Consider the following 22745-nt stretch of genomic DNA (forward strand, 5'->3'; position numbering starts at 1 on the left):
ACATGATTTCAACAGGCTTAACTGGAGTATTTTCGGAATCAAAATTTCTGCAGCTTTGGAGCATAATACATCTTGAAAAATTCAAGATTTTCCCTCTTAAAATGTTAGTTTTTACCCTTTAAAAACTCGACCAGAAAAGTTCAAGCTTTAATAAATTGGCCCCTAAGATTTAAGATATACCATAGTACATGATAAATACCACTACACTTGGTGTGTTTCCAACAACATTGGGCATTTGATTTTAAGAATCTGAACCTACCGTTTGTTGCCCGCTGTTTTATTGTCAGCATTTCTTCTCCTGATAATCTGGCCTTTTTCATAGCTGAAGTGGCTCTTGGGCACCCCGATAAACTAACAAAAGGGAGAGATCGAGATGTATCAGCTATGGCAAGAACAATGATAGACTTCATTTGGTTAGTTTGGCCTCACGTTCAGTTTACCTTGGAAAATATGATAGATCTTCTTTATTTCTGTAACAGAAGATGTGAAATATAATTGCTACAATATTGCCTTGGCTCCATTTAGTGTCATTACATGTAACTTTGATCAAGGTTCTTACTAAATAGTTAGTGTAACATTAGATATCATGGAGGGGTTTATCACAGCTGTTAAATATTTAGCAGGAGCCTAAGAAATAGGGCCGCTACACCTACTAAACTTTTTTGCTCAGTTGAATACCATACAATGATATGGTTCTACAGTATAAACTGTTTAATTGCCAACCATTTAGACTGCCCCATCCCATCTTGTCAATAATCTCAGTTCTTGCTCCACGTGCTGCCAGGTAACCTGCTGAGTGAAGGATTTTAGAGGTACATGAGTGTGGGTGGAGGAGATAAGGAGGGTTCTACCTGAAAGAATTGGCATATTTATTACATCTTGATAAAACCTTAAAAATTGAAAGCAAGATAGGACTAATTATAAATGTGTGTCTTAATATTTCATTTAAATGTAAAAATTTAAATAATTGGCACTCTAGGTTATCTTCTCTTCATACTATAATAATTATAATAGTGATGAGCAAAATTTTTCTCCAGGTTTTGCAGTAGACTCCAATGGTTGAAAAAAAATGTCGTTTAATGGTAAAAAGAATCTGTCGCCCATAGGCTTCAATGAACTTGGCAAATTTGTCGCCATTTCGTGAATTTTCAGCAAGGTTGGTCATCACTACTTCTCATTTTTTGTTACAATCCTGTTCTTCTGTCCTACCATGTCCCTGATTTGTTTTACTTGTTTCCCGTTCTTGCACTTCTCCTGCATACATGAGTTTCAAGTTACCTTAATTCCTTTTTGCTACCTCCGTCTCATTAATGCCCATATTAGTTATACCCTGCCATTCAAGAGATGCTCAGTTGTCACTGCCACCTCTTGAATGGTAGTGACCAATATAGTAGGTATGATTCAGTCTCCAATTTCTTCACTTTATTGCTGTAAGATTCAGTAGGTGTCTGTGTTACACCCCATGTGCATAATTCAAGAAAAATATTGAATCAATACAGCTCCAGACAGTAATTTTCAACTGCAATGTGTTTTATTCAGCAGTGCAGGCACACTACATGTTTCGGGCAGAGCCCTTTATCAACATGTGCCTGAAACATGTAGTGTGCCTACACTGCTGAATAAAACACATTGCAGTTGAAAATTACTGTCTGGAGCTGTATTGATTCAATATTTTTCTTGAATTAGTGACCAATATATAGCACAGAGACTTGTTACAATGTCTAGAGTAAAAATGTATAAAAGTATTAAAATATTATCATTATCAGTTGGTGAGAATGCTTTCATGCAGCTGCATAACAATTATTTATAATGTACAGGTATGGGATCTGTTATCCAGAATGCTTGGAACTTGATTTTTCTGGTTAACGGATCTGTCTGTAATTTGGTTCTTCAAACTTTAAAGATTAAATAAACCCAACAGGCTGTTTTGTTTCCAGTAAGGATTTGTATCTTCATTTGGATCAAGTACAAGGTACTGTTTTATTACTACAGATAAAATGGAAAAAATAGAGTCTATGGGAGACAGTCTTTCCGTCTTTCTGGATAACGAGTTTCCGGATAACTGATTCCCATATCTTTAGTATTAAACAAAATATCTCATAATTAAACATTTTTATATAATGGGCTGAGTGTCCCAGCATGTGCAGTATTGTTAGTACCAGGCTTATAGGCTAAGTCCTCACCCAGTAAAGTGGTGAAAACATTGTGTCCGTTGATATATGAAGTAAAAGGAAAATTGGAAATAGAGGAATGAAAAAAAAATGTAAAACTGAAGAAGCTATAAAATAATGGGAAGAGATGAGATATATATATATATTGTATATAGTGAAAAGGTTACCGAGGAGTTTCATGCCTATATAAAAACACGAGACCGAAGGCCTCATGGAACTCCGAGGTAACTTCTAATATCCTCATATTTTGCAACAGGGGGTACTTTATTTATTGTAATACACAAGATTCAGGGAGTCATGTGACAGAAATGCCATCACTACTCACGGTTTATAACTGATGACATCAGTACTCACCATTTATAAGGATATAATTTTGTGTATTATAAAGGAATTGCCATCATGCCCATACCCTTAGCAACCAATCAATGGTTAGAAATGACTTGAATGGCTGTTGTAGTTAGAAGAACAGCACCAAGTATATTTCTTAATACATTTTCCAAATAGGAATGGGATTTAGTTATAAAAAGTTACAATTCATTTGCAACACAAAAGACAGTTTATTGCATGATTTAATTACAGTAGTGAGACATACCTGCGATGTGTAAGAAAACTACCGCTGATATGTCCAGAGCCATCACATCCAGGAGTGGGACATGACATGCCCTCCGTCTTTCCAGATTTCCAGGAGAATTGAGATCCATTCAAGTAGCCATCTTTCTGTCTCTTTGCTGCTAACGGACACCCAGAAGCACTACGATGTGAGGCATACTTTCCAGTGACATGGCCTTGCCCATCACACCCAGGAACTGGACACCTGTATGTTGAGAACATTTTTTTCCATCATTCAACATTTACAGGAATATTCTGAAGCAAACAATACTGTAGATTTTCATGTTTAAAATTTAAATAGCAAAGTTGAATTTGTGGAGATATATTTGTCTTGGTCAACCAACCAAACTGGGCTTAGTACAAAGTAAAGGTGAAAAAAAGGTGAAAACCCAATGATTCTTTCTGCTAATGCTACACTAAGGGGCAGATTCACTAACCAACGAAAAGTCGCCAGCGACCAATTCGCACCCAACGCTACACTTTGCCAGGTGAAAATTTGCTCAGACAACACTAATTCACTAAAATGCGGAGTTTCATCATGGGCGCTGAACACTGGCAACTTTTCGCTAGCGTTACTTCGCCAATGCGAGCAATTCAAAGTGAAGATGCGCTAGCATTTATTTCTGCCTAGCAAAAATTCACTAGAGGTCTTGCGCACAGGTTAATTTGCATACTGCGGGAAATTTAGGGGCAGATGTATGAAGGGTCGAATATCGAGGGTTAATTAACCCTCGATATTCGACTGGGAACTAAAATCCTTCGACTTCGAATATCGAAGTCGAAGGATTTAGCGCAAATCCTACAATCGAACGATCGAAGGATTATTCCTTCGATCGAACGATTAAATCCTTCGAATCGAACGTTTCGAAGGATTTTAATCCAACGATCGAAGGAATATCCTTCGATCAAAAAAACATATGCAAGCCTATGGGGACCTTCCCCATAGGCTAACATTGACTTCGGTAGCTTTTAGCTGCCGAAGTAGGGGGTCGAAGTTTTTTTTAAAGAGGCAGTACTTCGACTATCGAATGGTCGAATAGTCGAACGATTTTTAGTTCAAATCCTTCGATTCGTAGTCGAAGTCGTAGTCGAAGGTCGAAGTAGCCCATTCGATGGTCGAAGTAGCCCAAAATACACTTCGAAATTCGAAGTTTTTTTAATTCGAATCCTTCACTCGAGCTTCATGAATCGGCCCCTAAAAGTTGAATGGACGTCTTTATGTTATATGTTGCAGCAAATACATTACATTTACAGTGGCAATTACACATGTCCAGGGAACCTTAATAAAGGCAATAGAGTTGTTATAATGCCCTACACATGATCCCACTGTATACTGTACTGTATGTTCCATATCTTATAAAATGTATGTGGGAAACTGATTACCAAAAAAGAAAATTTTTTAGGACTTTTGCAGGCTATCACTCTGAAAAAATGAAAAGCGTCTTTTTAACTTTGATGCATTTTCCACTCACAGAATATGATATGTATGTACTCCATTGAACTTTGCCTGGTCTGAGTTGGCGAAGGTAAGTCTGGCAAAAGAGGTAATGTTCAGTAAAATCCTCGTTTTAATGAATTTGCGGAGTAACGTCCCATTCAGTAGCGATAACGCTAGCGTTAGCCACTTAGCCCTGTAGTGAATCTGCCCCCTGGAGTGTACCTCCAATTTTGTAATACAGGCTTAAGTAACATAATAGACAATGCCCCGATTTAGCTTCTTGTAAAAGGATTATTGTAGCTTCTTGTAAAAGGATTATAAAACGATAGGGGGCCCATTCCAGGTGTTGTAGCAACACAGTATGGGAACATTTCTCAACAGGAAACAAAAGGCAGACGAACTTCACCCAATAAAAAGAGTGGTTTTAATTCTTGCAATAAAAAATAATTTAACCTGTTGATTGATAAAATATATGACCAAAAAAAGTAGAAGCATCTGCTACACTAAAGAGGTTATTTATCAAAGTCAGAATGCTAATAAACTTGAGAATTTTTTTTTTTTTACTATAAAATCCGAATTTTCAGTGGGAAAAGCGAGATTATTACACCCAGAGGAAAAAATCAGAATCTGAAAGTACTCAATCTTTAACCTCTCAAGATCCTGTAGAAGTCATTGGCAGAGGTCCTATTTGAAATTTCAATATATAATCATCTGCGTTGGGTTTCATACGATAATCTGAACATTTCAAGCTTTTCCGCCAGTTTCACAAAAAAATTTGACTTTTCGCGCAACAATCCGAAAAAGTCACAGTTTCCATGCTACAATCTAAAAAAGTCATGGTTTTTGTCGATCTGCTTTTTGTCGTTTTTTATTGATAAATAAGGGCAAAACGTAGATTCTAGTTTGGTCTGACTTTTTTATTTAAAAAAATCAGAAAAATTCAGATTTTGATAAATAACCCCCTTATAATAAAGAAATGTAGTGCTATGATGCCTAAAGGAAAGTAGAACATTTCTTTTTGCTGAGTTGATTAATTTAAGATTAGTAGGTTTTTTAGGTTCATACCAGATTTTGACTTATCTGCTCTGTTGATAATATAATATCTATGGGTTTATTATCTGATCCAAAAATGCATGAGCTTATATTTTGGGTACCAATGACTGGCACAACACCGCACTTTGGGAATCCATGTGTAGGTATCCCAGATGTGTTCTTATTGGAAGCACAAAGTCTGATATCTTCCAGTGAAAAGCAATCAATCTCCCAGGACAATAACAAAAGAGGGAAGGCTTTGAGATGGTAGGGGTGACTGGCATAAGGGAGAGGAGTAAGGATATTGTGAAAACCAATTGAGGAAAATAAGTAAATAAAGACAGATTTTAAATAGATTGAAGTCCAGTGAAATGTGTTGAAACATAAATAATATGAGGGATATGTCAAAATAAATATCCTTTTTTAATGGAAGATCGTGTATTTATTACAATGGCATAATGTGTTCCACCCAACAGTTGTCATAAATAAGAATTGCTGTGGAGATATGTACTACTGTAAACTGTTAAATTAGATTCCTAGTGGGTATCGATAGATTAGGTATTTGCAGCAGTGGAAGTGTAGGCAGTGTTAAAAGTAATAGCTCTTTACAAGATCATCATTGTTTGGTTAACCTTATTGGTTCTTGATCTTCTTTATCTTCCTTGCATTGTGCTATCTTGATGCCACTTTTCTTTGCTCTTGGACAACCTGAAAGACTTATTAAAAAAAAAGAGAAGAAATTTCAGCCCAGGAATGATAACTGTAGTGACATACACTGAATATTGTGTTGGAAAAGTGTGAAGAAATTGGGGAAATTACATCTTCCTCTAATTTTAAATAAATGTAATTTCTTACTATTGAATCTAAAAAGCAGGAAAATGGCTGTTGGAGGACGAGGGATTTTGTATGCATGTATATGTATGTGTATTTTTATTTGTATAGCGCTCCTTAAGGGCAAAACACTCTACAGCAGAACAATCAGCATAGTTAGCAGAAGAAACAGGGCGTCTTTACAATAAGTACAAATAAGTATAAACATACCATACACGTAATTATAAAGTATAGTTACAATACATATTAAGTGCTTATTGTCAAGGAGATAAAAAGAACTAAGGTTCCTGCCCCATAGAGCTTACAATCTGGATGGGAGGGTAACATTCAGACACAAATTGGAGGCACAGTAAGTTAAACTATTTAAGAAACAATTGGTTAAAAATCTCTGATTCTGTGAATTTAAAAAACTTTTAGAATATATGATCTAGTGAGATCTAGTGAGTTCCTGTTTAACAAACAGCAATATGAGATCATTTTATTCTATTGAATGTTACATGTACAGGTATGGGATCCGTTATCCGAAAACTTGTTATCATAATTATGGAATGGCTCCGATAGACTCCATTATAATGAAATAATCCAATGTTTTCCCTTTTTCTTTGTAATAATAAATCAGTGCCTTGTACATGATCCCAACTAAGACATAATTAATCTTTATTGGAAGCAAAACCAGTATCGGGGGGGGGAGGTAATAAAAGTCACTAACGGAAAAACTATTTGCAATGCGAAAAGTTATGCCTTTGGAAGACCGTTTGCGAATTTTATAGTTTGCGCCAATGCGCAACCCAAGGTCCCGAACATTCTGGATAATAGGTCCCATACTTGTATTGCCAAATCTATACGTAACGGCCTTATACTTTTCAAGGATTATCCTTTATTTTAATGATGCGGAACAGCTGTATTACTCTATTTGATCCTAAAAGGGGTTACTAACTACAATAAATATGACTTTGCAAATGGCTACTAGTGATGGGCGAATTTATTTGCCTGGCGCAAATTCCTGCGATTCGCCACCGGTGAATAAATTCGCAAAACTGCCATTTCCCAGCGTCAAAAAAAAGGATGCCGGCGTCCGTTTTTTTTTTGATGCCATCGCATTTTCACCAGCGAAACAAGATGCCGTTTTGCAAATTTTTCGGCGAGACGCCCCAAATTCAAAGTATTTTTCACAGAATTTGCCCATCGAACGATCAAAGTACAATAGTTTCGATCAAACGATTTTGGAGTATGATCAAACAATTTTACTTATAGCATAACATAGCACTTCGGCAGGTTTAATTTGGCAAAGTATTGAAGTCAAAGTTTTTTTTAAAGAGACAGTACTTTGATAATCGAATGGTCGAATATTCAAACGATTTTTACTTCGAATCGAAGTCAAAGTAAATTCAAAGTCCTAGTAACCTATTCAATGGTCGAAGTATCCAAAAAATTACTTTGAATTTCGAATTTTTTTACTTCGAAAATTCCCTTGAATTCACTTCGACCCTTGATAAATCTGCCCCAAAGACTCCATTTGAAACAATAATTCAAATATTTAATAACTATTTGCTTTTTCTCTTTAATAATAAAACAGTAGCTTGTACTGGATCCCAACTAAGATATAACTAATCCTTACTGGAGGCAAAGCAATTCTATTGGGTTTATTTAACATTTAAATGATTTTATATTTGTTTTAGTTGATCCAAATTAAGGAAAGATCCCTTAAATACCCCAGGTCCCAAGCTTTCTGGATAACGGGTCCCATTCCTGTATAGGGAAATGGTCCTGATGCATTGCATCTCTTTAGTAATTTTCAATAGTATGTATAGAGTGAAAATCTAATCCAGTAATAAAAGTGGCATTCATTATCTGAAAAAAAAGAGGGAAACCTTCTCAAAAAATGAGCAATTACTGCATTGCTGTCTTCTTTGCTCTAAGTACATATAAATCCTATATTTAAATGAGCTGTCGTTGGCGAAGTATGACAAGTTTTTTTTAGTTTTTGACAAAATAAGACTTTAAAACAGCATTAAAAGTGACCAGGAATTGCTATCCTTTCATGTCTGTAGGAAGGCTCAAACAGCCCTCTGTCCAAGCATGCCCAACATTTTGGAAATAGATAGAGAGACAAAAAGATTTGGTGTGCGGGGGCGTGGCAGGGGATTTTTGACCACACCCATTTTTGTGGCCACACCCTCTAATTACCATAGTAATTTTACAAAATTTGGCAGGTTATGAAAGTTTAAACACATTTCGTTTTTTATGTGTTTTTTTACAGTTTTGCTAATGAAAAAGCAATTAAGTTTCAGAAACTTTGTATCTTTTTCTGGCTGTTCAGTGCAGGAGATCAAAAAGAAATTCGGGACATTTCAGTAACAATCCGGGACTGCAGTTTGAGCTGTCAAAATTGGGACTGTCCCTCGAAAAACGGGACAGTTCGGAGGTGTCTGTTTTACAGCTGAAGGATAAGGAACAAGTATGGTGCAAGTAAAATGTTAGAGTACAGAAAAAAACTAGAATATTCTGAATATGTATAATTTCTTATATACTACTGGGACCACTGTGTTGTGAATGTTTTTTGTAGTAGTCTGAAGCCACGGTGCTCAACATTATGGAAAGATATTTAATCCAATAAACCTCAGGTCCCAAATATTCTGGGTAATATATACCATACCTGTATTCATTTCTACCAAGGATTATTTACTGTAGGTTCGCATTTCTTACCTTCTATGTGAAGCATAATTTCCGGTAATATGTCCGGAGCCATCACAACCAGGTGTCGGACACCTAAAACAGAGATTTAGGTAGAACAGCTTGTAAGTACAAGAATCCAATTTTTTGAAATTTTTAAGGTGGCATACAGATAAAAATCCATGTGGATGTTGCCCTATTCATGCACTTTGTGCCTATTCAATCTTTTGGTCTACCTGGCCAACAACTGGATCATAATTTCTGCCTATGAAGGCAAATCCAGAGAGGACCACTTCAGCTTTCCAATGGATAAATGCAATAATAATTGTGTTTTTAGGACCACCAGAGATATATGTGCCAAAAAATACTTTTCTGCATTTGAAAATAGAAAAATAAATTGTCTTTGCCTAATTGAACGGGCTTTTAACTTTATATTTATCAAAATTGGTTTTATGGAATTTTAACAGAATTATCGTCAGAATTATATGCATTTTATTGGTCTCTGTATTGATTTATCACAAATTAATTGTTTTATATTGGTAGACTGGACTGATTAATTGTATTATTTGTATGTAATAAATTTAAATTTTATTTTTACCCCTTGTATTTTTTTTAATATTCCTTGATTGCAATATTTTTGTTGGTTTGGAGCCACCAACATGTGGAATTGAATATTTGGGTATAGTATTGTATTTGGTATTGAATAGTATTGGGTATAATTTTTACCATTACTGAAAAATACTTTAATATGCAGCTGCAAGATCACCAAGTAAATAACTGCTATCTATAATTTAACTATAACCGGTGCAGGATGTACCTTGAACCAGTTTCAGGTAGTGGTTATCATTTACCAGATTTGGGAGTAATTGTTTACAATAAGCATTTATAAGAATGCAAAAACAAGAATTAGTACTTAAATCATGGAAGGTATTAGATTATTTAAAGTAAAGAAAAGATACAAAATTAAATCTACATTATGGGGCTGATTCACTAAATTCGAGTGAAGGATTCGAAGTAAAAAAAACTTCGAATTTCGAAGGTTTTTTTGTGCTACTTCGACCATTGAATGGGCTACTACGACCTTCGACTACGACTACGACTTTGAATCGAAGGATTCGAATTAAAAATCGTTCGACTATTCGACCATTCGATAGTCGAAGTACTGTCTCTTTAAAAAAAACTTCGACCCCCTAGTTCGGCAGATAAAAGCTACCGAAGTCAATGTTAGCCTATGGGGAAGGTCTCCATAGGCTTGCCTAAGTTTTTTTGATCGAAGGATATTCCTTCGATCGTTGGATTAAAATCCTTAGAATCGTTCGATTCGAAGGATTTAATCGTTCGATCAAAGGAATAATCCTTCGATCGTACGATCGAATTTTCTGCGCTAAATCCTTCGACTTCGATATTCGAAGTCGAAGGATTTCAATTCCTAGTCGAATATCGAGGGTTACTTAACCCTCGATATTCGACCCATAGTGAATCAGCCCCTATGTCTAACCAATAGGGGTAAATTATACCGAATCCACTTAGTCTTAGAATTTGGCTGAACCCCGAATCCTTTGTGAAAGATTTGTCCAAATACTGAACTTAATCTGAACCCTCATTTGCATATGTAAATTAGGGAAACAAGGAGGAAAGAGAACTTCCTTGTTTGTGTGACAAAAATTCACATGTTTTTTGATTTGGATTCAGATCGGCCAGGAACATGGATTTATCCAAATCCGAATCCTGATGAGAAAGGCTGAATCTTGGTCGAATCCTAAACCAAATCAAGAATCAAGAATTCGTTGCAGCCCTAATAAATTTAGAAATTTAAACTATACATTTAGGGTTTATTTACTAAAGATTTTATCTGGTCGGACTTTTAAAGGGGAAAAACACAATTATTCCGGAGAAAAACAAACAAAAAGTACTCAGTTCTGCCGACGTCATGTAGAATGTAGATGTCCCTTTTACAACTGGAAGATATAATGATTTCTGCTGGGTTTTGTGCAATGATCCAAAGATTTTGTGATTTTCTGACGATAATCCAAAAAAATGTACAATTTGTATATTGTTATGATTTTATCGAGTCTTTTCCTGCACCAGATTTTTTTTGTCAAAATGTATTGATAAATACTTTAAAAAGGTCAGTGGGAATTCTGTCAGAGTTTTTTTTTTAAAAAAATAGAGAGAAATTTTCAGACTTTTATAAATAACCCCCTTAATGTAGAATTCTCTAGCAATAATATGTAGCTAAATTCGGTGCAGCCCTGGTAACTTTATAAATTTGAATTATACATTTAAAAGGGGGTCATTTACTAAAGTCTGATTTTTTTCTGGTTAGACTTTTAAAGAGGAAAACACCATTTTTTTTCACAGGAAAAAAGAAAAGTACTCAAACTCAGACCTGCCGAGGTCATGTAGAAGTCTTTGGCAGATGGCACTTTTACAACTGGATAATATCTTGATCTCCGCTGGGTTTCGTGCAATGATCCGAGGGTTTTGTGGTTTTCAGACGATAATCCGAAAAAAATGTATGATTCAGATATTTTTACAAGTTTATCAAGTCTTTTCCTGCATCAGATTTTTTCATGAAAATGTATTGATAAATACTGTAAAAAAAGTCAGTGTGAATTTGGTTGGAATGGTTTTAAAAAAAATAGTGAGAAATTTTCTGACTTGATAAATAAATAGAATTTTCTAGCAGTATTATGTTGCTGAATGGCTTAGTTTTTTTTTCATAATTTTGGAGACGTTCAAAATATGTTTTACGTTAGGAATATTTTTTACGTTAGAAAAGGGACTTGGGCTTCTCATTTATAGCTGGAACTACTGAAGTGATGTTAGGTCAATATACAAATTGACCAGAATCAAACCAGCACATAAACAGGCACTTCTCATTTTTTTGTGGTCCATGAACAGAAATTAGTAAGTGATGTGATTAGTGATAAGTACTTGTGTTGGCCACTGAGCAATGGGCCCCAGTGAAAGAGAACCAGCCAGGGTTAGGGATAGTGATACAGGTATAGGATAAATTATCTAGAATGCCAGGGACCTGGGGATTGCCGCATAAGGTATGTTTCTGAAATTTGGATTACTATACCTTAAAGGGATACTATCATGGGAAATTTTTTTTTAAAAACGCACCAGTTAATAGTGCTGCTCCAGCAGAATTCTGCATTGAAATCTGTCATAAAAGAGCAAACAGATTTTTTTATATTTAATTTTGAAATCTGACATGGGGCTAGACATATTGTCAATTTCCCAGCTGTCTCCAGTCATGTGAGCTGTGCTCTGATAAACTTCAGTCACACTTTACTGCTGTACTGCAAGTTGGAGTGATATCACCCTTCCCTGTGCCCCCCCCCCCAGCAGCCTAACAACAGAACAATGGGAATGTAACCAGATAGCAGCTCCATAACACAAGGAAACTGCTGCGTGGTAGATCTAAGAACAGCCCTCAATAGTAAAATTCATGGCCCCCTATGAAATATTCAGTTACATGGAGTAGGAGAAACAACAGTCTGCCAGAAAGCAGTTCCATCCTAAAGTGCTGGCTCTTTCTGAAACTCAAGTGACCAGGCAAAATGACCTGAGATGCACCTACACACCAATTTTACAATTAAAGAAATACACTTGTTGGTTCAGGAATTAAATTTTACATGGTAGAGTGAATTATTTGCAGTGTAAACAGTGTAATTTAGAAATAAAAACCACATCATAAAAATCATGACAGAATCCCTTTTAGTCTGCATAAAAAAATTAAACATTAAGGGGGTTATTTATTAAAGGCCAAATGCAAAAAATAATTTGAGTTTTTTTAACTATAGAATCTGAATTTTTGTGGAAAAAAACCCTAGAATTTTTCCAACCCAGAGGATGGAAAAAGTCTGAATCCAAAAATCTGGCATCTCAGACCTGCCAAGATTGTATATAAGTCAATGGAAGAGGTCCCTATCCTATTTGGAGGTTTCTATGGCTTTTCAGACAAAAATCTGAAAATTCTGGAAAATGTCAGAAAAAATCAAGCAATTCGGAGAAAATTCTGAAACAAATGTACGGTTAGGATTGTCTGTAAAATTTTTCTTGTTTGTCCCCGATCCGAAAAAATTTTGATTAGATAATAAATAAGGTCTTATCACGGATTCTAGTTTAGTCAGACTTTTTTTTTAGTCAGATAAATTCAGACTTTCATAAATAAGGACCCCCATAAACCCATTAGGCTTGTTTTGCCACAACTGTTTTGCAGCTGTTTTTCTACCCATGACTATGTGCTGCCAGTAAGGGATTTCAAATATTATCCATGTTCTGAAAGAATAAGATAAAAGCATTGACTCCTAAAACAACTTTGCTATGCTGCTACGTAACTGACCTGGAGGAGATCTGACTGTTATATGGTTTTAATACTACTAATACTACTTTTGATTGCTACTATATTTACAAATAACTTTAAAAGCATCAGAAAGGCTTAATGAACGGATACTGCAACGTTGCTTAGAATTACAGTTTCGTTTTTTCTTTATGCAAACAAATTGTTTTAATATCCTTCTATCTATCAGATCTATCTATTGGGTATACTGTATGTTACTTAGGTTCAACCGTAAATTCAATTTGATGAATTATTCTATAAGAGTATTAGACTATATGACTTCAAGCCATTGTGAACTGAACTTAGCACAAGGTGGCAGCATTGTTTTATAAAGATGCTTCTGTTATGTAATCTGTAACCAAAAGAAAAAAAATAAAAGAAGCCTACAGACACATAAATAAGTATTGGTAATTGCAGCACGTCACATATAGTGGTAGGGAGGTCCTATCAATAAGCAGCAGACCATATGTGGAAATAATAATAATAATAAAAATCCAGCTGAGATGTTTATTTCCTGCATTTCCATGGAGAATGCAGCACTGGTTGGAATCATGATGAAATAGATCCGGAAGAAAACCCTGAGAGCTCACTCTATGCACTCTTCTGTATAAAAATATAATTTGCAAATGTTTTAATGTTCCAACCTTATTTCATATTTTTATCATTATCACAAAAAGGGGTTGCTGTAAATGAATTACTGACAATGCTGGAATTAGAATCCCAGTTTTGTGTCAAAACCACACATAAAAAGCTGTAGGTACATAATGAAATATACAGTAGTGGTAAAGCAATGCTACACTGAGATACTGGGGAAAATGTAATAACAGGTACAGGTATGGGACCCGTTATCCGGAAACCCGTTATCCAGAAAGTTCCAAATTACTGAAAGGCCATCCGTCTCCCATATATTCCATGGGCCGAAAAATGTGCGGAACGGCGAAGAAATTTGCCACACCGTGAAAAGTCCGCAAAACGCATTAAAGTCAATGGGCGTCAAAATAATTTTGCTGCACGACAATTTTTATGCGCGACAATTTTTTTTTTATTGTCGCTGCAAATCCATGACTGGCGAATACATTGGCCCATCACTATACTTGATCCAAACTAAGATATAATTACTCCTTATTTGAAACAAAACCAGTCTATTGGGTTAATTTAATATTTACATGGATTTCTAAAAGACTAAGGGGGTTATCAAAGTCCAAATTTATTTCAATATTTTCTGCTACAAACACTGATCAAATCCACTCAGGTTTTTCGTGCTTATTTACTATTACATTTTCCCTAAAATTTTCTTTGTGGGAAAAAAATCTGATTTTCATGATTTTTTCAGATTTTTCATCCAATTTTCACGATTTTTTACCCAAAAATTTCGATTTTTGTCCTAAAACTTTGGAGTATTGCACGAAATCCATCGCACATCAAAAAATCTTGGGACTTCTTCCATTGACTTATATGCAACCTTGACAGGTCTGAGATGCCGGATTTTCAGATTCAAACTTTTCCATCCTCGGGGTTCAATAAATTTCGAAAAAATTTTGATTTTTTAACAGTCAGATTTTATAAAAAATAAATCACAAATATTTTGAGATTTTTGCATTCGGAGTTTAGTAAATAACCCTCATAAGGTATGAAGATCCAAATTATGGAAAGATCCCAAGCATTATAGATAACAGGTCCCATACCTGTACATACAAGATGGGGCCCATGGTTACTTAGAGATTTGGAAACATTTTTGACCTTAGAGATTGAGAAACAAATTCCGTTTTTTCTATAGAAATGTAAGGGAAACAATGAAATTCAAAGGGGCTAAAGAGAGTGTTGTCATGACCAGAATGTTACATGATAATGGTAATATTTAACTAGTAGTCTACAAGAAATCACACTACTTTCATCTAATTAATGTTGCCATGCAATGGGTCAAACATTTACTTTTATACATTAGGACCAGATAATAACAACATTGTGATGTCATAAAAACGTGAGTTCTAGGGTCATAAAAAGCTCTTAGAGAGTCACATTTCGACCCCAAGCTGCCAGTTGGGGAGGCCTAGTATACAGAAGTAAATCTACACATTATAGTGCCAATGCTCAACATGCACAAACAGACAGGAACATCCAAGGGATGAGGCCCAAGAGTTATACTTCCTCCTTAAAGTATACAGTATGTAAATGTTTTTTGACTTAAAAAGCTTAATCAACACAAATTTTGTCTACAGTTAAAGGTTTGATTCTGAATTTGCTCCTTTTACCCACATAGTTAATGTTGTTGCATTAAAACATTACACAACCATATTTCACAACTTTACATAGTAACATAGGAAGTTGAAAATAGATACACTTCCATCAACATCAACATTTTAAGTCTATAAGTTATATATATATATATATATATATATAACCTGCCTAACTGCTAGTTGATCCAGAGGAAGGCAAAAAAATCCCATTTGAAGCCTCTCCAGAGGGGGAGAAGTTCCTTCCTGACTCCAAAATGGCAATCAGACCAGTCCCTGGATCAACTTGTACTATGAGCTATCTCCCATAACCCTGTATTCCCTCACTTGCTAAACACCATCCAACCCCTTCTTAAAGCTATCTAATGTATCAGCCTGTACAACTGATTCAAGAAGAGAATTTCACATCTTCCCAGCTATTATTATAAAAAATCCCTTCTGAATATAAATGGGCAGATTTACCCAAGGGTGAAGTGGCCATTGATTTAGTCATAAATCTCATCCGCAGGGACATCGCCAATTTACTAACAGGCATAGACGACAATTTGCCAGAGAAAGAGACTGTCGCTAGCGCAGTTTCCCGCACTATCTCCAGGCTACTTTTCACTCAGGTGAACGGTCGTTACTCCGCAAATTCAATAAAGTGCAAATTTTACAGAACGTTACCTTATGCCAGAATTTCCTTCACCACTTAGACCGGTCAAACTGATAAAATGAAGCTACATCCTCTCCAATCTTATGTCAGTGACATCATATCCTGTATGCCAGAAAGTCATAAAAGTTGCAAAAAACGCTGGAGTTTTTTAATTTTTTAAAGCGGAATTGCCTTCAAAAGTCCTAACTATTACTACATACATTAATATTATCTTCAAAAATAGCCCCTTAATTTGAGCTCCCTATAAATGTTCTCTGTTCCCTTTCTGTATTTCAAATGGGGGTGGGTGTGTCCTAACAGTCCCTGCCAGAAGCACAGCAGAAAGGGGAGAGCCAATCACATCCCTGCAGCCATATAAGCAAAAACATACTTCAGTTCCCTATCAGGTCAGCCTAGTTGCTGTTTGGTTCCTATACTACAGTGCTGTGTGCTGAGTTCCGTTGGGTCCCCTGCACAGCCAGAAAATTCTGAGGGCAGGAAGTGGAACAGATGGGGGGTAGTAGGGTTTTTGCAGAAATTTTCAATAAAGTGACCAGAAACACAACTTTTTGAAGCACATTCCTTCTATATCTATAAGAGTTTAATGCACTGGTCTCCTATGTTTCCAATGTCATGTCAGCGATTAAGAGCAATCAAGGACTCCATGCTATCTTTCAGCAGGTGGGTTATTTAACCACCAAACGAACTTAAAGGAGAAGAAAAGAGTTAATCGCTGGGGGTTGTTAATTTGTTAACCTCACTTACCTCATAACCTTGCCTGGCACGTTTCGTGCCCCCATATTCCTGCAACTTTAATACCTTGAACACACAGTTGAGTAAAATCATAACTTAGACATGTAAAGTCAAACTTTTGCTCTACTGTGCATGTGCACAATTCAGGACTGTAACTCCAAGAGACAGGAAACAATATGGCACCCCAGCACACACTAGACTACTACCCGGGGCTGGAGCATCTTTTAGCTCCAGCCCCGGGTGAAGAATTCCCTTCACCACTTAGAAAGGTCAAACTGATAAAATTAAGCTACATCCTCCCCAATCTTATGTCAGTGACATCATATCCTGTATGCCGGAAAGTCATAAAAGTTGCAAAAAACACTGGCGTTTTTTAATTTTTTAAAGCGGAATTGCCTTCAAAAGTCCTAACTATTAAGGATTTTTGTGTTAACATTTATTTTCCAACCATTTGAGGGGCATGCCACATTTGTTTTAGGTTGGGCTCATTAGAAGATCTCTTTTGTCTTTACTTTGTTTTCTTGGACATTTGTAATAAAAGTGGCCACTTCAAGCATTTGCATCAACATCTCTAATAAAGACGTCTATAGAACCTAAGTGTTAGTGTACTAATGAAGTTTCGATAGACAGAAATGAACGCTAGTTAAAGTTCACTATGAAATGCTAGAGCTGACGAATTAACGATAACAAAACTTCGCCAGCGTTCAGCTGCCCAGACGCAACTTTTGCATTTTAGTGAATTAGCATAGTGGTAGTGAATTTGTGCCTGAAGAAGTGGTGCAAAGTGTGGCGGAACGTTCGCTGGCGAAAATCCGCCCTTTAGTGAATTTGTCCCTTAGACAGAACATTCTTTCTTCTAATCGGAATGGGTTTAAAAAATGTTTTTTTTAACAAAAACCATTTAAACATTTTTATTATTATTGTTACAATTGAATTTTGAATCCACACATGTCATATATCATTGATACGCACAATGCTAAGTGGATTAAAATGCTATTTGTGTAGTACTGATGCCTACCTATACAACCTGCCAGGAGCACTCAGTACAATTGCATTTGCTGTGCTGAGACTAGACCATCAGCTAGTTTTGAATCTTTAATGTGAATGCAATTGGTCTCACTTCATACATGGCAAATTGCATGGTCTGTAATTGCTAAAATCTGTGATTAAAGTGCACTCTGCAATTTATCCGCTTGGTCCCTGTTTCCTGCATTTCTTATTGATTTGCTCTTAAATATATACCTTGGTGGGACACTGGGGGAAAATGTGGGACAGCTTGGTTACTAGGTTGTGGCATGCAATAGTTCATCTTTATTACTTTAATATTGATCTTTGCATTTGTTTATCTATTTCCAGGAAACACATTGCGAGTGTAAAGGGGAATTAAAAAGAAAATGAAAATCATCAACATGATCTTTTTTTTTTTTAGCACTTTTAATTAAAATAGTTTAAATCCCTACGGTTTCTTGTAAATAAACAAATGCCTTGCAAAGGCAAAGATAAGTAATATCTGATCAGTTTATTTTTTTGTATTAATGGATATATTAAAGGAGACATGTAAGATAAATGAACCCCCTCAATTCTGTAGGTAATGTATACTATATGGTTTAACTTTTGACTGTAAATTAATATTATCTTACAAAATAGCCCCTTAATTTGAGCTCCCTATAAATGTTCCCTGGTCCCTTTCTGTATTTCAAATGAGGGGTGGGTGTGTCCTAACAATCCCTGCCAGAAGCACAGTAGAAAGGGTAGAGCCAATCACATCCCTGCAGCCATATAAGCAAAGACATACTTCAGGCTAGTTGCTGTTTGGTTCCTATACTACAGTGCTGTGTGCTGAGTTCCGTTGGATCCCCTGCACAGCCAGAAAATTCTGAGCGCAGGAAGTGGAACAGATGGGGGGTAGTAGGGTTTTTGCAGAAATTTTCAGTAAAGTGACCAGAAACACAACTTTTTGAAGCACATTTCTTCTATATCTATAAGACGTTAATGCACTGGTCTACTATGTTTCCAATGTCATGTTAGTGATTAAGAGCAATCAAGGACTCCATGCTATCTTTCAGCAGGTGGGTTGTTTAAACACCAAACGAACTTAAGGAAGACGAAAAGAGTTAATCATTGGGGGTTGTTAATTTTTTAACCTCACTTACCTCATAACCTTGCCTGGCACGTTTTGTGCCCCCATATTCCTGCAACTTTAATACCTTGAACGCACAGTTGAGTAAAATCAGAACTTAGACATGTAAAGTCAAACTTTTTCTCTACTGTGCATGTGCACAATTCAGGACTGTAACTCCAAGAGACAGGAAACAAGATGGCACCCCAGCACACACTAGACTACTACCCGGGGCTGGAGCATTTTTTAGCAAGGGGAAGTGATGGTCTGCAGTCTGAGGTCTAAGGTAAGCCTTTAATATCACTGAAGAGATGCCAAGCTAATTTTCAGCCCCTCAGTGAATACCCTTTAAATGTCTTACAATAGTTTCTAAGCTGCACACAGAGAAATATATGTAACATGCTAGAGACAATAATATAAACATATCATTTATAACAGCAAATGCAAAAACGAAGTTCTCCTTACTTAAGCTCTTGGGAGCTCGTGGCCATCATGCTTCGTATGCTTTTATCTGCTAGGGAACATCCAGACAAACTGCAAGAAATGGTGGGATTTTTGGTAAGCAACATTTCTTCTAAATCAAATTCACTTTGACAAAGTCACCCCAAAAACATTTACATCTACACATAAAGAGAGAGAGAGACATGCACAGTCTTGATGTTAAGAGGTTGATTATGGAGGATGAAAAACTTTTCCACATTCCCTTGTAAAATAATCAATATTTTGTGTGAAACAGACTTTCTCTTGGACTAGAACAGACCATTGTGTTTTATTTCAAGACACACAACACACAAAAATGTTTGCATGCTCTAGTCTAAGCTGACAAACTGTGCTCAAGTGCTCCATCTAAAGTTCAGTGTCTGAGTTCTAACATTGAGGTAAACCGAAAACAATAAATTGAAAGACAGAATCCACCATGAAAAGGTGAAGTCACACCTTCTTTGTGAGGCGTAATTACCAGTCAATTGATCATTCCCATCACACCCTGGAGTAGGAAATTTGTCACAAAAGAAAAACAAACAAAATAATAAACAATATTTTTGATTATAACACCCTCGGCACCGGCAACTGACTTGGCCCCTCCAAACCAGTGCTTTGTAATTAACTGTTGTAGACCTTTTGGTCAAGGGTTATGATATTTTCATTGTTTCCAGTTTAGCTTCAACTTCTGCAATGCAGTTTAAAATGGCTGTAATATGAACAGGACATTGTGATGTAGGGCACAGATAAGCAGTTTGCATAGAGAGAACCAAACAGCAGTAAACAGATACACAGCTTGCTCACACTACTCCACTTTTTACTTAAAAACATTTACATGCACGTCATACTGCAGAGAACAAGACAGAGGCTTATTATTTGCACACGGAAATAAAGGAGACAGAAAAGTTATAAAGAAGAAAAAAAAGTTATTTCACCTCAGTTAATGCTTACGTTATTAAGTCCTTTTTGCTTTCCTTACACTGAGGATATTTGGGTTTAGGGCTTGGAATTGTGACCTCACCAGGATATCTTCGTTCCTCAAGAGGATCAGGGAATGGGTCAAGGTCCTCATGCTGCAAGAAGAAAGGCATGTCTACTGAGCATATCAGTTATATGAGCAGTTTATTTAATTGATATATTAATACAGATTAAATATCCGGCATGCCATCATTTTGGGGGTTATTTAATAATGTCCGAATGCTAAAAACTCAAAAAGTTTCAGTTTTTTAACTATAAAATCCGAATTTTTAGTGGGAAAAAAAACCTAACATTTTTCATTTAAACAGTGAATATGTGAGTAGTTCCATATAAAATTTATAAGCCATCTGTTTCGTACGTACTACTCTATATATTGTCTTTTTATCTAGGCCTTTGGAACTACCTTTTCTAGCAGAAATCAGCGCACCTAATCCCATATCATTCACATTTTTCAAGATTTATTATACCCCAAGGCTGCAAAAAGTCAAAATCGTAAAATCTGTGGGGGAATTAGCCGACTATTTCGTACTTTTCAGGCAGAAATCTGAAAACGTCATACTTTTTGGGAAAAAAACCTGAAAAAAACAACGAATTAAGCAATAAATTCCTACAATTCGGGTTTTCCTTTGATTTAATCAAGTTCTTCCCCAATCTGATTAAATTGGGGAAGAAAGCCTTCATTTTGGGGGTTATGTATTAAAGTTTGAATGCTAAAAACTTGAAAAATTTGAGTTTTTTAACTTTAAAGTCCAAATTTTTAGTGGAAAACGAGATTTCGAGATTTATTATACCACTAGGCTGCAAAAAGACAGAATCCAAAAATCTGTAGTGGAATTAGCCGATTATTTCAGTCTTTCCGGGCAAAAATCTGAAAATTTCAGACTTCTTGGGGAAAAAGCCAGAAAAAAACAAGCAATTTGGGAAAAAACTCCTACGATTCGGGTTTTCACTAGATTTTATCAAGTTCTTCCCTGATCTGATTAAGTCGTGTTTATTTAATAATAAATAAGGTCAAATCATGAATCTAGTTTGGTCAGACTTTTATTTAAAAAAATCTGATAAATTCAGATTTTGATTACTAACCCCCTTTATGTCTAAAATTGTGGATTGCCACTATTGTGGTATAAAGGTGTGCATAGAAATAAGAATACACACCCTAACTTCAGTGCAAGTCAACAGATATTAGATCACATTCAATTTATAAGTAAGCAACTGCAATCTCCTACTGAATGTAGATGTGCAGGAGGTCCAACATGCAAACAACTTTGTAACATATTTTAGAGAGAACTTTTTTTAAAAATGTTTCTGCCCGTGTTTATGAACTATGTACAAATCCACTGAACAACATTTCTGTTTTGGAAGATAGAAACATTCCTAGCTTTATATGGAAGAAACTTTGAAACCCTGAAAAGGAGGTTTGAATATTTTAGAATATTGATTCTATTCCTTTTTAGCCATAAATGTTTTTTAAATAGTCTTGAAAAAGTTGAGTTTCAAAAAGGAATGGTTTTAGACAAAACTGTCTATAATCCATTATATTGAATATAACTGCATTTAAATATTTGTTTCAACATTTTCTTGGAAAACCAATGGAAGCTACAAGGAAATAGAGCACATTGGGGCTCATTTATGAACACTGTGCATATTTGCCCATGGGCAGTAACAAAAGCAACCAATCAGTGCTTGGCTTTTTTTCGGGCAGCTGCAGGTAGTACAATGAATACAACAATCTGAATGCTAAATATTTAATTGGAGCTTAAAAAACAATGGGGGTCATTTATCAACACTGGGCAAATTTGCCCATGGGCAGTAACCCATGGCAACCAATCAGATTGCTGCATTCATTGTTCTACTTGCAGCTGGCTTCAAAAAGCTAATAAATGAGCCTAATGTGTCATTTAAATTCCACTACAACAGAATTAGGGGACATTGCTAAAATTGACACAGAAGTCACATTAGTTGAAACTCTTCCTTAGATAAGGTCAGTTTTGTTGGTACAGAACATCCCATAATTAATATCAACACTTTTCAAATGATTGTGTGAATTTCATGAATTGAAATGAGACATACATTTTTCATCAGATTGTAATTGGTCCATATTTTTTACTTAGGTTGAGTGTGTTCCAGAAGAGAGCAAAATCCCAACTCCCAATCCCAAAATAATGATGCTCTGCAGATTAACACTATACAGATAATATCAATGACAAAACAATTATTAACTTTATATTCATGTTCTTATAAACAGTGTGTGTGTTTAAGAATATCTATTTATCATACGACAAATAGATTGCTACTGAAGAAGTTTCCCTTCAGAATATGATCTCTCAATTACTATATAGCTTCCTCGCTACAAGTATATTATGTAAAGGACTGAACTGCTTCCATTTTTGAACTGTGAAATTATTCTATATTTGCTTTCCCAAAACTAGTTGTCACGGTCGG

At 35.8% G+C, this 22745-nt stretch overlaps 1 protein-coding gene across 17 annotated transcripts in view; it reads right to left on the reverse strand.

Annotated features, from left to right (window-relative positions):
• LOC108718228 (myelin transcription factor 1-like protein) overlaps positions 1-22745 on the reverse strand; it is a 311370-nt gene that overhangs the window by 11561 nt on the left and 277064 nt on the right. For 12 of the 17 annotated variants that reach the window (XM_041565032.1, XM_041565041.1, XM_041565044.1 and 9 more), the window contains 7 exons: positions 20277-20398; positions 19311-19379; positions 8788-8850; positions 5883-5966; positions 2764-2985; positions 441-470; positions 260-351 (listed from right to left, as the gene is read on the reverse strand). In XM_041565032.1, the coding sequence (XP_041420966.1) occupies positions 260-351; positions 441-470; positions 2764-2985; positions 5883-5966; positions 8788-8850; positions 19311-19379; positions 20277-20398 (682 nt within the window). The remainder of the gene's footprint in view (positions 1-259; positions 352-440; positions 471-2763; positions 2986-5882; positions 5967-8787; positions 8851-19310; positions 19380-20276; positions 20399-22745) is intronic. The other 5 variants (XM_041565040.1, XM_041565035.1, XM_041565039.1 and 2 more) reach the window with 2 other exon arrangements.

The sequence above is a fragment of the Xenopus laevis genome, chromosome 5S (assembly GCF_017654675.1).
Source record: "Xenopus laevis strain J_2021 chromosome 5S, Xenopus_laevis_v10.1, whole genome shotgun sequence".
Taxonomy (NCBI): Eukaryota; Metazoa; Chordata; class Amphibia; order Anura; family Pipidae; genus Xenopus; species Xenopus laevis.